Raw genomic sequence first — 14,189 nt, 5'->3', positions numbered from 1 at the left:
TTTCCCGGATGGTGGCCGCTGACTGCCTCGGTGGAGTGTCCGCTGTGGGGGATGGGACTGTACCGCTTCCTTCCCCTTCTGAGAACCCGTGCTCGGCCCAAGGGTCCGTGTGGGCTTGGCTGGTGGGATTCCACCTAATGGCCTTCCCTAACCTCCCTGCTTGCCAATTAATGGCTTCACTGAGGCGCCACGCCTTCTGTAGCCGCAGGGCAGGCCACGCGAATCAGTTGGCCTGGATCTCCGGGGCCCTGCTGCAGGCTGCTGTCCTCATTGGTTTTTAAAACCTCTGAAAGAGTGAGAGCAGAAACTTACTTCGCTTTTTATTTTAAACTTCTGTGTTCTCCGCACATTGTGAGCACTTAGTAAAAAGTTACTGAGTGAATGTGTCCAGCTATTCATCTACTGGAACAATTTGCAGGAGAAATATGAGATATTTTAATATTATTGTTAATAATATTAATAATATTGTCTTCATGGGAAGTCAATATTATGAAATACTCAGCTTGGTAGAATTCATTGCATCCTAACAGAAAAGCACTTTCCACCTTAGGAAGGCTATTAGTGTAAAACAGTAACTTCTCTGTAAATGTAATGGTTTTTAGTGAAATAAGGGTCTCTCTCAGTAATTTATTCATTTTTACTGAATGGGTAATGTTCATATTTATCTTTATGCATATTATACACTATTAGGAGAGAGTAATACTTCTTGGAGCAATCTAAGGATCTCATTTTTGTTGAGATTTCACTTTGGAATTTGTTTTTTCCTTTGTTACAGTCATTTCAGGGTTTGCTTAGCCACAATAACTGTTGTTTTTCCTTTGAATAGACATGGTATTAGACAACATGATCGCTTCTGGCCAGCTAGACGAGTCCATAAGAGAGAATGTCAGAGAAGCTCTCCTGAAGAGGCATCATCACCAGAATGAGAAAAGATTCACCAGTCGGATTCCTCTTGTTCGATCTTTTGCAGATATAGGCAAGAAACATTCTGACCCTCACTTGCTTGAAAGGAATGGTGAGATAAGTTGTGGCATCCAGTTTTCGCTAACACTTCTAACAGCATTCCAGTATGTTACAGTTAACATTTGGAAAAAGAAGGATGACATTTCCAGAAAATTATATAGGTCATTTTATAATTTTTAGTATAATTTGTTATTGTGCCTATTAGAAATGTCATTTTTTTTTTTTTACAACATGATAGAATCATCTCTAGGAATCACTTGGATACAAACAATTAAGCCTTCACTCTGTTAAAATGAAACAAACTAATTTCCTTTAAGTAATACTTAAATGGTACCACTGATTCCTTACCCTGAATTACTTCTCCTTCTGCTTTTTTGTTTCTATTCAAGGTGACTTGTTGTATACTTGATTAAAGAGGCATACATTTTGTTTTATAATTTTAGTTCAATTTTTTAAAAATTCTAAATCTTGTTGAACCTTTATACCTGTATGAGATTTTTTTCCTGATAATTTTCCCCCCACCTGAATATATTATATTCTCTGGGCATAAAACAAGTGTTGTTGGCTTGGTGTTTCTGATTTCACTGCTCTTTCTTTATACAGTTTGTGGAAGGTTTTTATGACAAGGCCTGTCTTACACCAAGGGTGACCTATTGGTGTCTTTCAGGATATTGAGAATGGCTCAGGCCCAGGTACACATGCCTCAGCTCTCCACCCTCTTTTCTGGGCTGGTAGCAGGTCATGTGGGATGTGGAAACAGTGTTTTTATATCCATTTCCTCTGTTCGTGTCTTAAGGCTGGCACGTTGGAAGGGTCGCCTTTCCTTGTTTTCTTGGGGTTCTCTTTTGGTTCTCAAGGAGAACTTTGATGACAGCGAATCTGGAAGACCCAGGTGTGAGGATTAGAGTGGCTTAGGGAGGGTCATTATTGCCTCTAACTGCTACTGTTACCCAAAACTTATGAGGATTACAGTCATGGTGAGTGGAGTGTGGCATACAGTGTCTGTTCATCTTTTCTGACCTGAAATAATAGTATGACTTTTAAGTGTTGTATGGGCAAATAGCCATGAGTTTAATATATGTCAAGTTGACAGTAATCATCTTTTGCAGCTCAGTGTATTATACTTAATCTGACTCCTTTAAATCTGTTGAAAATTATGCCTTGGTGCATTCAAGGAACCTTTAGAATGGGATAAAAAAGTTTAGAGTAGGGTAAAAAAACTTAGGTTTAATTAAAAGCAAGCTGTATGGGACCATTTACCTTTCTTTTTCACCTTTCATATAGTGTATGTTCTCACGTTTGGCAAAATGAATTCACTTACCCTGAGGCACCCTATTAAATCTTTATTCCTCTTATGCAATGGTTTCTGATTATCCTCCCATTTGTAATTTGATTCCTTTTAATAATAATAAGATAATAGCTGTTTTCTTGTAAATGCTCTTTCATCATGTTATTTTGTTGTATTTGTAATTTAACAGTTTTTCTGCATGTACCTTATTTTTCTTAACTAAATGGTTGTTGTTTATGGATTAAAGGTTAATCTTTTAATATTTCTGGGGTTTCTTGAGCATGCAGCTTTGATCATTTTGGTCATGTGGGATTGATTGTTGTATTTCTCATGTTTTTCCTAAAAAAGAATGGTATTCTTTTAAGCTGTGCTTAAATATACCATAAGACATACCTTAAAAGAAATATAGGGTGTTTAAGTCTGCATGACATTTCGAAATATTATAGACTTACTATCTTATTGTGTTGTGGGTAAAATGCTTTTTTTTTTCTAGTTAATTTAAAGATTGTATATGGTTAAACGTGCCTATTATGTTAAAACAAACACTTTAGGACATTTATTAATAAATATCTTTGGAGAGTTCAATAATTAGTATCCTTTCAAATTGACCTAATTTTCTTTTTAAAATAATTGATACATCTTACATATTAAACTTAACTTGAGCACTACCAAGCCCTTGGCTCAATGTTATAAATAATTAATATAAGGTTAGAAACTTTTTAGGTTAGAAATTTTTAGATTAGAAATTTTAGGTTAGAATTTTTAGGTAATATTAATGTGGGCTTTTGTTTTAAGACATCTACAGCTGTTTTGTATAATGTAGGAAAAATGCACTAAATATAAATTATTAGTTCTAGTAAGTTTTTGTTTGGATTCTATTTTTTATATTATTTTTGTATTCTCAATTGCCATTTATTATTTAAGCAGTAACTTTATATTGATTTTTGTTCCTTGTAAAAATGACAGGGTATTGGTCATCTAATTTGTAACAGAATATTGTCCCCTACAATCTATCATTAACATTTTTTTTAAATCTATGTTCAGGGAATTAATCAGTTAATTAAATAACTGATTTAATTAACTTAAATAACTTTTCAGTGATTTTCTAACATTTAAAATCTGATTGATTTGCTAACCCTAACAGCATGAATTTGAAATATTGGGTAACTTTAAAGCTTGTGATTTATGGTGTAAATTGATTTTTGTGTCTACATATGCCGTCTGCAGTGAACTTCATCATTTTTCATTTATTTGTTTTATCTCAGGGGAAGGCCTTTCAGCCTCCCGCCATTCTTTGCGAACAGGTCTCTCTGCCTCAAACCTTTCATTGCGAGGAGAATCGCCTTTATCTCTTCTTCTCAGTCATCTTCTTCCTTCTTCAAGAGGTGGAACCCCTGCAGGCTCAAGGTGTACAACCCCAGTTCCCACCCCTCAAAACAGTCCTCCTTCCAGCCCTAGCATCAGTCGCCTGACCTCCAGAAGTTCCCAACAGAGTCAGCTTCAGGCCCCAGAACTACTGGTTTCACCTGCCAGTGATGATATTCCCACAGTAGTTATTCATCCGCCCGAGGAAGACTTAGAAGCACTGAAAGGCCAGGAACAGAAGAATGAGGAAAATGTTGACTTAACTCCAGGCAACTATCCCAAATCCTCCATGTGTGGTGCTTTCTGCCTCTGGATCACTTGCACTTGGAATGCCTTTCAGCACATAACTTGAGCAGCATATGTAGATAATGCTAATTATTTATCTTGACTTCTGCATGTTTTTTCTTTATTGTAGAAAAGAGTAGAATTGTTAAAAATTTGTTATTAAAAAGAATTCAAAGAAGACTATACATAATTTAAGCCCTCAAAACTTTTCACTGAAACTTTAGAGGTCAAGGCAGTCAAGATTTTAATTTTCCTTTTAATTTTTTTTTTTTTCTTTTAAGAATGGTGGCTTTTCTTGAGCAGTTCACTCATAAGGCAAATGAACATATACGTATAAAGACAGTGAGATGAAAATAAAGGCAGGATTTATGTTCTTTTTTCTCATTTTGCCTCTGAGAAGTTTGAGGTTCTCTGATAACTGACTTCTGGAATTCTAATTTCAAAGCTGCTGTTATATTTTGTAACAAAGTTTAGTTGTCCCTTGTTGAATGTCATATTCAACTTTAATCCAAAGTATCTGTAAGATTTGCAGCACCAGAGTTGTTCCTACAATTATGTCTAGGATATATATATATATATATATATATATATTATATATATTTATATATTTATATTTATGTGTAAATTAGGAATTATTTCTTAATGGGCATAAAGGGTTATAGCTTATTTAAGGACTATAGATTATGGTAATTTAGGTTCTTTCTTATACATTGGTTATATGAACATTTATTCTCATAGTTTTTTAAATGTAATTTGTATTTAGAAAGTACTTTTAGTTAAAAAAAAAAGAAAGTGCTTTTAGTAACTTAAAAAAAACATTTCAGATAAGCATCAATGATATATACTAATACTAACTAATGTTTTTTTGCAGTATTGGGGATTGAACTTAGGGCCTCAAGCATTATAGGCAAGTGCTCTATCATTTGAGTTATATCCCCAGTTCCATTTTTAAAATATATTTTGAGACAGGGTCTCCCTAAGTTGCTGAGGCTGGCCTCCAACTTGTGATCCTCCTGTCTCTTTCTCCTAAGTAGCTGGGATTATGGGCTTTTGCCATCACACCTGGCCTAATTGTGGTTTTAAACACTTCAGTGGCAGTACAGAGATTCAGTTACCCTATTCAATATACAGACTTGTGTAAGTTGGGTATGTACACCCGTTTTAAAAAACTCAAATAAAGTTAGTTTAACTTCTCTGAGTCTTACTACACACAGCTAGTAAGTGGAAGCCTAAATTCTACTAATCATTGTTTCCTACCACTTTACAAAAAAACTCTTTCCCCCTATTGCTGTATCTAGGTATACCAAGTATATTTAATCAAAGGTTATTCTAGTTGCAGAAAGAATTTATGCACACTTTTAGAAGTACCAATGAAGTTTTGTGGCTAAATAGTTGTAAGATTAATTATGATTGTAGTCATAATTGCAATTGCTTGATAGTAGGTACCTAGGTATTTTTCAGATATCGTATTTCTAAATTTTGTAATAGTATCTTAAGTTTGGTATTATCTCCATTTTACAAATGAAGGGAAAACAGAACTGTCAGTATCATATTGTAAATGACCAAAGCAGGGATTTGAACTTGGCTCTACTTAAAACAAAATCTATTGTGTCCTATTTCATTGTGACTTTTATTCCTTCATGAAAAATGTAGATTAACAATGAGGTAACTGGACATAAAGAAGACAAAAAACACCTAGAAACAATTACTTAGAAATAGTGAGTATTCTTAACTAAAAAGAGCTAGGAAGATTTTCTCCTTTTTCTGGGTCAGAAATGATTTTCAACTTTCATTTATTTTTACCTGTGTCAAATTGATTGGTAATTCTGAATGTTTCTTGTTTTATCAGATCCTTTGTTATGAAATAAGGGTCTCTGAAATTTTAGGTAAAAAGGAGGAGGCATAAGAGTTCACAGTGTTGTGTTATGCCATCCTAAGGAAATAAAAGAAGCAATTAGCTGAGAATTGAGAAGCACAGGTGTTGTCCAACCATGCTATGAATTTTTGGCAGTGAGTTTATCAGCTTTTCTGAAGAGAAGAAATTAAAATGGAGGGAAGGGGGGAATTTCTAAAGGCAAAAAGAAACTCATAATTTTTGTTAAGAAGACATCTGTAGAAGGTTGGTATTTACTGAAGAAAAATAACAAAAACTGCTATACATTATTTCCTGTTTAATCAAGTTTGGTGCTTAAAGCACCTGGAAACTCTAGTGGAATTTCCTTGATGTCTGATACCACCTTCCAGGAGGAGAGTGGCCCCAGCATCATATTGGAAAGGCTAATGTGGTAGACTTGTGTGTCATGAAGTCATGATTTGTGCATATCCATAATAAAAAAGGAGGTAGTTTTCTATCAGTTATTCTTGGGAGAATAATTATTTGCAAGAGACATATTTAGTGAGTATTTTTCCAAACTCGGTATTTCTCAGCCTTACATTGTTGACATTCTGACTGAGTAATTCTTCCCTGGATGGTTAGGTGGGAGGAGGTAGACCTGTGTTTTGTAGGATGTTCAGCAGCCTCTGGCCGCTGTGTACCAGCTGCCAGTATCACCCCTCATTGAAAACCAACTATATCTAAATATTGCTAGATGTCTCTTGGGGCATAGTTTTCCCTAGTTGATAGCCCCTGCTTTATTTCTGTTTTCAAGTTTGTAATAACAGAAAACTGATACCTTTGAGTTATCTTTCTCTGTTAGACTTGCTATTTGAAAAAAAACAATATGTGAAATAGATTTACCAGAGTATGATTTAAAAACCATTGCTGATTTTATTTATATAATCCTTTCATTCTTTCCTTCCCTTCCTCCGGCCCTCCCTCCTTTCCTTTGGTCCTTCCTTCTTTCCTTCCTGTACTGGGAGTTGAAACCAGAGGTGCTTTACCACCGAACTGCGTTCCCTGTCCATGTTATTTTTTATTTTGAGACAGAGTGCTGCTAAGTTAATGAGACTGGCCTTGAACTTGTGATCTTCCTGCCTCAGCCTCCCGAGTCACTGGGATTGTAGACACTATGCCTGACTTTCTTTTTTTCTTTTTAAAGAGAAGCAGTGTTATTAAGAAGATGAAGTGAATATTTGCTAACTTGAACAGCTAGGTTGTAGAAGAAAGGATCTGAAAATTCCCTTTCTGACATCCTCTAAGATGTGGACCCCATTGATAGACATCTTATTCTTTCCTCAAGAGTCTCTTTTAAGCAAATAAATACAGTCTTTCTGAGTTATTTGTGCAAATGGTTGAGAGCTTTATTTTTTGGTGACTTAATTCTGACCCCTAGGAATTCATTGTAGGAGGAGGGAGATTTGCTTAATGGATTAAGACAACAGCTTTAATTTAGCTGAGGTTTGGAAGAACTACCCAGGAGGATTAAGGTGGAAAGCTCTAATGTACACCTGCCATGCTAATTCTGAAAGAAGAATGAGGCTAGCCAAGTCACTTCAGGTCATATCCTCTAGCTTTGTCACCATTGAGTTCCACATCATTTTTGTCTTCCCCTCATTTGAGTTCTGCATCATTTCTTCTTGAGTCTTCACTTTCCTCCACAGCCCTGTCATTCTGCTTCTTTCTCTCAAATCTGGTGGTTAGAATTATTCTGGAAAACTATGTCTTAAACAGCTTGTATATCCACAGATTAAAGACAGTTTAGCACTTAAAAGTCTGTAATAGTAGCAGTCACCACTAGGGCCTTATTTAGACTCTTCTTGATTTTTTAAATGTGAGATAGGTGGAAACCACTGAAGAATGCTGGTAAACTTTTCTTCCCTCCTTGGGCAAAGGAGAGACACTGTTTTGGAAGTTTAGGGACAAAGGTTAAAGCAGAGGAATCTTAACAGCATATGCATGTTAACCTAACATGAAGGATGAGTTGTCTTAGAAAGTAATTTTTATTTCAGAATTGTTTATCTTTTCCAGAGAATGAGCTGAATAGAGTGTGCTTACTTTTTGTACTAAGATTCTTTTTTTAAATTCTTTTTTTAATATTTATTTTTTAGTTATAGGTGGACACAATATCTTTATTTTATTTTTATGTGGTGCTGAGGATCAAACCCAGTGCCTCATGCATGCTAGGTGAGTGCTCTACCTCTGAGCCACAATCGTAGTCCCTGTACTAAGATTTTTAAGTCACCATGATATCCTCACTTATGCATTTAACAGATATGGATATCACAGAGGTCACTGAGTTTATGTGATAAACCCTAAAGATTTAATTTCAATATTAATTAATTAATTTTTTTAAGTGCTATGAAAATAAAAACTCTTGGTTGCATTGAGTACATCTTTTGTGCTTAAAGTTCATGAACCTGACTACCAATATGAATCTCAAAGATCTAAGCATAAAATAAATTTTAAGCTAATTTTTATGGATCATGAGCTTATTATAAGTGGCACTATTAAAACTAAAAGTAGTATTTGTTGTATTTCAATGCCCTTTCCTTTATGATATTCAGTGTTTTTAATATAGTTCATATTCTTGGACTAGAAAATCTTTGGTGTTTTGAAAAAAGTGAGGTGCATTTAATTGTAGAATTCTGTGCAATCCACTTGAATTTAAAATTTTTGATATTTGAACTTTTTGCCAAACTTGTAATGGTAAGCTGGGTTTTCAAACTACGTGGTGTTTTTTAGTTGTTTTGTTCTTGTGAAATGTTGCTGTTCAATGTCACTTGAATATATTGTTGCTTGAACGTATATTCCTATCATGTAATCCAAATAAGTATCATTTTAATCTAAAACTAATTTGATAGGCTTATCTGAATCAAGAGATTGAGTAAATTATTTAATCACATGGCTAAAAGTGGTAGTATCTATCTGTCCATCTATCTATTTATTTATTTTGGGGTACCAGGGATTGAATTTGTGAGCACTTGACCACTGAGTACATCCCCAGCACTATTTCGTATTTTATTTAGAGACAGGGTCTCACTGAATTTCTTAGCACCTTGCTTTTGCTGAGGCTGGCTTTGAACTCACGATCCTCCTGCCTCAGCTTCCCAAGCTGCTGGAATTACAGGTTGTGCCTCCACAACCCATGGTAGTATTTGTTTTAATACAGATTTCTTTGATATGAAACCTCTGACTTTGCACTGGGAAAGTAAAAACTTTGCTTATCATACTTTAAAGTTATTTTTCGTAGGAAAAATGACAGTAGTCTTTGTACATAATAAAACTACTACAGGAAAATGAAAATTCTTAAGCAAATTGTTAAGATTATGAAAGATAGTGATAAATTCAACATACATTTAGTAACTCCTAAACTTTGAAAGACTTTATATTGTTATTAGCGTGAGCATGCTAAGTATAGTTAGCCATCACTAGGCCTGATGCCATTCACATGTATGTCATAGCTATGAAAAGTGTATTCCTTATGTATTTGTAGTGGTGATCAGACTCAGGTCTTCTTTCATCTTTGGTTCCACACTGACTCACTTTTTTCTTTTTTTTGGAAAGGCCACCATTTATATTATTTTACATACTAAGATATGCAGTTTCATTGCTTAAAATGTCATTCTAGTTTTGCTGATATGTACTAACACCTGGCACTTTGTTTTTTTAAACCTTGCACATTTGCTTTTATAATAAAACCACCACTTTCAGGATATGAACAGAGTTAGGCTATGAAGTGAATTTTCCCCTTACTAATTGGAATTATGTTTTTTCTTAAAAATAGGCATTTTGGCCTCTCCACAGTCAGCTCCTGGAAACTTGGACAATAGTAAAAGTGGAGAAATTAAAGGTAATGGAAGTGGAGGAAGCAGAGAAAATAGTACTGTTGACTTCAGCAAGGTAATTCTGCCATTTATCACCTTTAAATTTTCATAATCATTCTGAGAAAATAACTAGCCATTTGTGGCTTCATTAGCATTGCTTATAAAATATTTTGGCAGACTTGGTGCTTACATACCTACTTGTGATATATGTGATATGTTCACATAAGAACAGAAATTGTGAGAAAGGCTAATTTCAAGAGTTTGAATAAATACATGCTTATTAGTTTTAACAATTCTGAAAGAATAATATGAAAGTAATACAGTATTTCCATCTATACCTACCCATAGATGTGACACTTCTGTACTTTTTGAACTTGTTCTGGAGCTACCACCACTAGACAGGTCAATTCTGGGACTGATGTTAGGGTACTAATGATCCAGCCTTTCCTGGGCCATCCCAGAATTACTGTCTCATGGTGTTATTGCTCTTTGGAATGCCACTGGGAAAAATACTGGTGCTTCCTTGTGGCATGGATTTAAAAGGCATGGATTTAAAAAATGTATGTGTATAATATATATCTCTTAACTGTGCTAAAGCACGGCAAAAAACAACTCAGACAACAATTGAATTTAAAGTATACTTCATGAATCCTTTTTATAAATGCTTGATTACATGTAGGCATTGGTCTTTTCTTATGATTAATTTGCTACAGGATACTCATGATACTGTAATATTTTTGCATTCAATGTAAGGCTTTTTATTAAATGTGATTATGTCAAGATCCATTTTTTTAAAGCCTTTTATTCCGTCGTGCAAAGTCTGCAAGAAATCTACATGATTTGCATTGTAACTTTGCTGAGAGTCTGACTCTAAAATTATAGAAAGCCTGGATTAGAGAGTTTAGCTATACAGAATGTCTGTTGTACTTTAAATATATGCTAATTTATTCTTATTTTTACTGGTGCTATATTATTTCAGCTCAGTGAAAAGTATTCATAGCTAAATTGCATTTTATTCTTGTTAAATGAATGGATTAATGTGATTTATAGTATAGATCTCCTCTAGACATGGCAGTTGCCGTTTATTTTTGTTCCTCTGTCACAGTTTTACCTTTTTTTACTTGGCCTATCCTTGTGTACACCTCCTTGTCTCCTGTTGGGCAGGAGTCTGCCTCCTGGCACTGTAGTTGTGGCACACTGGGTGTGGGACTCAAGAGGCCCGCTGTAAGTGCTGGTTTTATTTTTAATAGATAGCCCTGTAAGTGGTCGTTTAGTGACTTGTGTGAAACTGTATAAATAAAGAAGCTCACATACTTTAGTATCATGTTTGTAACCTTTTCCTTGTAATTATACACAGGCAACAACTAAATTTCACTTATTATGGCATTATGCTAAATCTGAACCAATAAAGACTATAGATTTTAGTTATAAATGACAATTTCCTCCCATTTAATGAAAATACTGGGCAATGTTACAGTTGTTTTTTTTTTTTTAAGGGAAACTTATAAAAATATAAAGGAAATAATCATTTCTTAGATTAAATAATAGAAAATATTGAATGTTTTAGCACTGTGTATAATTTCATGAACCATTGTTAGTTTGTGAACTACATGTCCTTAATAGTTTTTAATGAATAGTGCTATATTCATTGAAAATTTTCTTAAGTTTATGTGTTTGATATAGATTTTCAAGTAGTAAAGATTGTGAGAGTTTAAATAGTAATATTGATAAATGTATTTTGCTTGCTTTTGCATTTTTCGTCCACTTCATTCTCTATTCTTGTGAAAGTTTTGGCATTTATACATCTTTTAGATCATAAGTATAGTATTCTTGAAAAGCAATTTTCTTTCCGATTTCCCTCTAGATAGTCTTATAAATATCATGCAAACTTTATTTTTAATTATCATGAATTTGTCAATAGGTTGACATGAATTTCATGAGGAAAATTCCTACGGGAGCTGAGGCATCCAATGTCCTGGTGGGAGAAGTAGACTTTTTGGAAAGACCTATAATTGCCTTTGTGAGACTAGCTCCCGCCGTCCTCCTCTCAGGGTTGACTGAGGTCCCTGTTCCTACGAGGTAAAAATTGGTTCCAATTAACATTCTCTGAGCATGTTCCAACCTAAAAATTTTTATTCACTGAAAGAACAAGCATCTTGCTTTGTGTAATGAAAGTTTTTTAATTATTAATATTCATTCTGGGTACCAAAATTCTTTGAGTATTAGAGCATAACAGTTATCTTTCTTTTAGAGCTAAAAAATAAAATAACATCATTCTTTTAAAAAAATTTGCATGTGTATCTTTATAAGAAGTTTGGCATCTTAGGATCTTCAGTTTGAAAACAGTGAGCCATTTAATTTTTTATTTATTTACTTATTTTGGTGCTGGGAATTGAACCCAGGGCCTTGGTGTCTCCTAAGTATCTATTGTACCATTGAGCTATGTTCCCATGCCCAGTTAAGCATTGGAGACATATTATTTAATGTAATGCAAAACATTGTAGTCAGAGAAAATGGAGTTGAATTCTTTCTCTGTCCCTTCTTTTTATGGAAGTGGGGTCAAGCCTTACTTAAGTTTTCTATTTCATTTATGAAGTGAGGACACCTCATGGTTGGTTAAATGTAATAATACCTTTGAATTAGACAAAATGCTTTGTTCTGTCCTGTAAAAATTTTCTATTCAGTGAACATCATAAGTAAATGAGGGTGGTGAGGAGGGTAGTATCTATAAGAACAATTTGCAAGTTGTGTGTTGTGTTAATCAGTTTGTTAGTTATGCAAGAGACAGTTCTATAGTTTGTTAGCTTTAGGAGCTTAATTTTAGATGAATCTCATTTCTAAAATATATATTTTTTATAAATGAATTTGAAGAATTAATAGGAACTGATGGAAATATACTTATTTTCAATTTGCTTTACTGAGGGATTTTTTTTTCTTCCTCTCCCTTTCTGTGTTGTGGATTGAACCTAGTGCCTCCCACATGCTAGGCAAGTTCTCTGCCACTGAGCTGTACCTCAGCCTTCAGTTTTCATTAATGTTGCAAGTATTGAGATAAGTGAGAAAAATAACTCTGCAGATTCATATGTAAATTCCCATAAAATGGGAGGGTGAATACTTCTAAGTTTGAACAAGTGTGAATATTAATATTTTACTGTAGTGTTAGCAAGGTTATAACCAAAGAGAAAATGAAATACTTTTTATTTAGTCACTAGAAAAATAGAGTTTTTCTGTTAAATTTGGAGTATAAGTAAAAATTATTTTTCCCTTCAAAGGGAATTGTTGACTAAAATCACATATTTATAATATTAAGTGTTTTTGTTGAGAACTGCAGATTTGAAGAATTGCATATTTTTTTTGTGTACAAGCTTGTTTGTTTTTCCTTCCTTTCCCTCTGATCTTCCCTTCTTTACAAATTTTGTTTTTTTTGTGTGTGTATACTTCTAACTACTTATTTGACAGAACTTACTCACAGATATTTAATAGGATTGATATTCATTGTATATACTAATTTATTTTTGTTGTTAATTCAGACCAGATTTGTTTAATCCAAAAGAAGATGGGGATTAAATGAAAAACACATTCTTCATTACTATTTGGCCCCAAGGGTGATGTGATCTGACTGCTGCACAGATAGTTAATTTTGAAGGCCTTTGCTTAGCTCTGTGATCTGCTTTACTTTGAGTTGCCATTGTTTTAGTGGTTCTTGTAGGGGATTGAAAAAGAGGTTTGAATGTTGATTCTGTGTTTGCATTTGAATGATCTTTTCAACAAAAGTTTGTATAGATTCATGTATATGCTTTTTGTTTTTGAATTTATGTATTTTAATCTTCCCTTAGGTTTTTGTTTTTGTTACTGGGTCCAGCAGGCAAGGCACCACAGTACCATGAAATTGGCAGATCCATAGCCACTCTCATGACAGATGAGGTACTGAAATAACAGTTAAATACCTTTGAAATACACAGTTACTATGGGATTAAATCATAGTCTTCTCTTTCATAGTGCAGCTTATAAAATTGTCTTTAATGTCTCTACAATTTTATATTTACTTTTCAAATATTTGTCTTTGGTAAGGATCAGTGAGCATTGATATTTTTAAATTCTTATTTTTAAACATTTGAAATTATTGACTACTTTCTTTGAGTTTTAAAAGGTTTCCTAGCTTAGATTTCAAGAAATTTCTGAATTTATATCCCCAATCCTTTTTATTTTTTTATTATGAGATCAGCCTCATTCAGTTATCTTTTATGATTGTTGCCCAGGGTGGGTAACTTATTTTTGATATCTAAAGTGAATTTACCATTTTAAAATTCTTATACCCAATTTGTTTTTCTTTTTAGATTTTTCATGATGTAGCTTATAAAGCAAAAGACAGAAATGACCTCTTATCTGGAATTGATGAATTTCTAGATCAAGTAACTGTTTTGCCTCCAGGAGAGTGGGATCCTTCCATACGTATAGAGCCACCCAAAAGTGTTCCTTCTCAGGTGAGCATCCGGAGCTCTTCTTCCATGAGTTACGTTTTTAATTAAAAAAAAAAAAAACAAACTAGATAAAATTTCAGATTATACATTGCTATGATTAAAAA

General features: G+C 33.9%; 1 protein-coding gene across 7 annotated transcripts in view; it reads left to right on the top strand.

The window, feature by feature from the left end:
* Positions 1–14,189, top strand: part of Slc4a7 (solute carrier family 4 member 7) — a 100,024-nt gene that overhangs the window by 48,384 nt on the left and 37,451 nt on the right. For 4 of the 7 annotated variants that reach the window (XM_077796246.1, XM_077796244.1, XM_077796247.1 and 1 more), the window contains exons 6-10: positions 827–1,015; positions 9,565–9,680; positions 11,526–11,683; positions 13,441–13,528; positions 13,942–14,088. In XM_077796246.1, coding sequence (XP_077652372.1) covers positions 827–1,015; positions 9,565–9,680; positions 11,526–11,683; positions 13,441–13,528; positions 13,942–14,088 — 698 coding nt within the window. Of the gene's footprint in view, positions 1–826; positions 1,016–3,516; positions 3,886–9,564; positions 9,681–11,525; positions 11,684–13,440; positions 13,529–13,941; positions 14,089–14,189 lie in introns of all 7 variants that reach the window. The other 3 variants (XM_026406039.2, XM_026406033.2, XM_026406045.2) reach the window with 1 other exon arrangement.

Source organism: Urocitellus parryii, chromosome 3, assembly GCF_045843805.1.
Source record: "Urocitellus parryii isolate mUroPar1 chromosome 3, mUroPar1.hap1, whole genome shotgun sequence".
NCBI lineage: Eukaryota > Metazoa > Chordata > Mammalia > Rodentia > Sciuridae > Urocitellus > Urocitellus parryii.
Note: the sequence above shows the minus strand (reverse complement) of the source record. Positions and strands in the feature narration are given on the sequence as shown.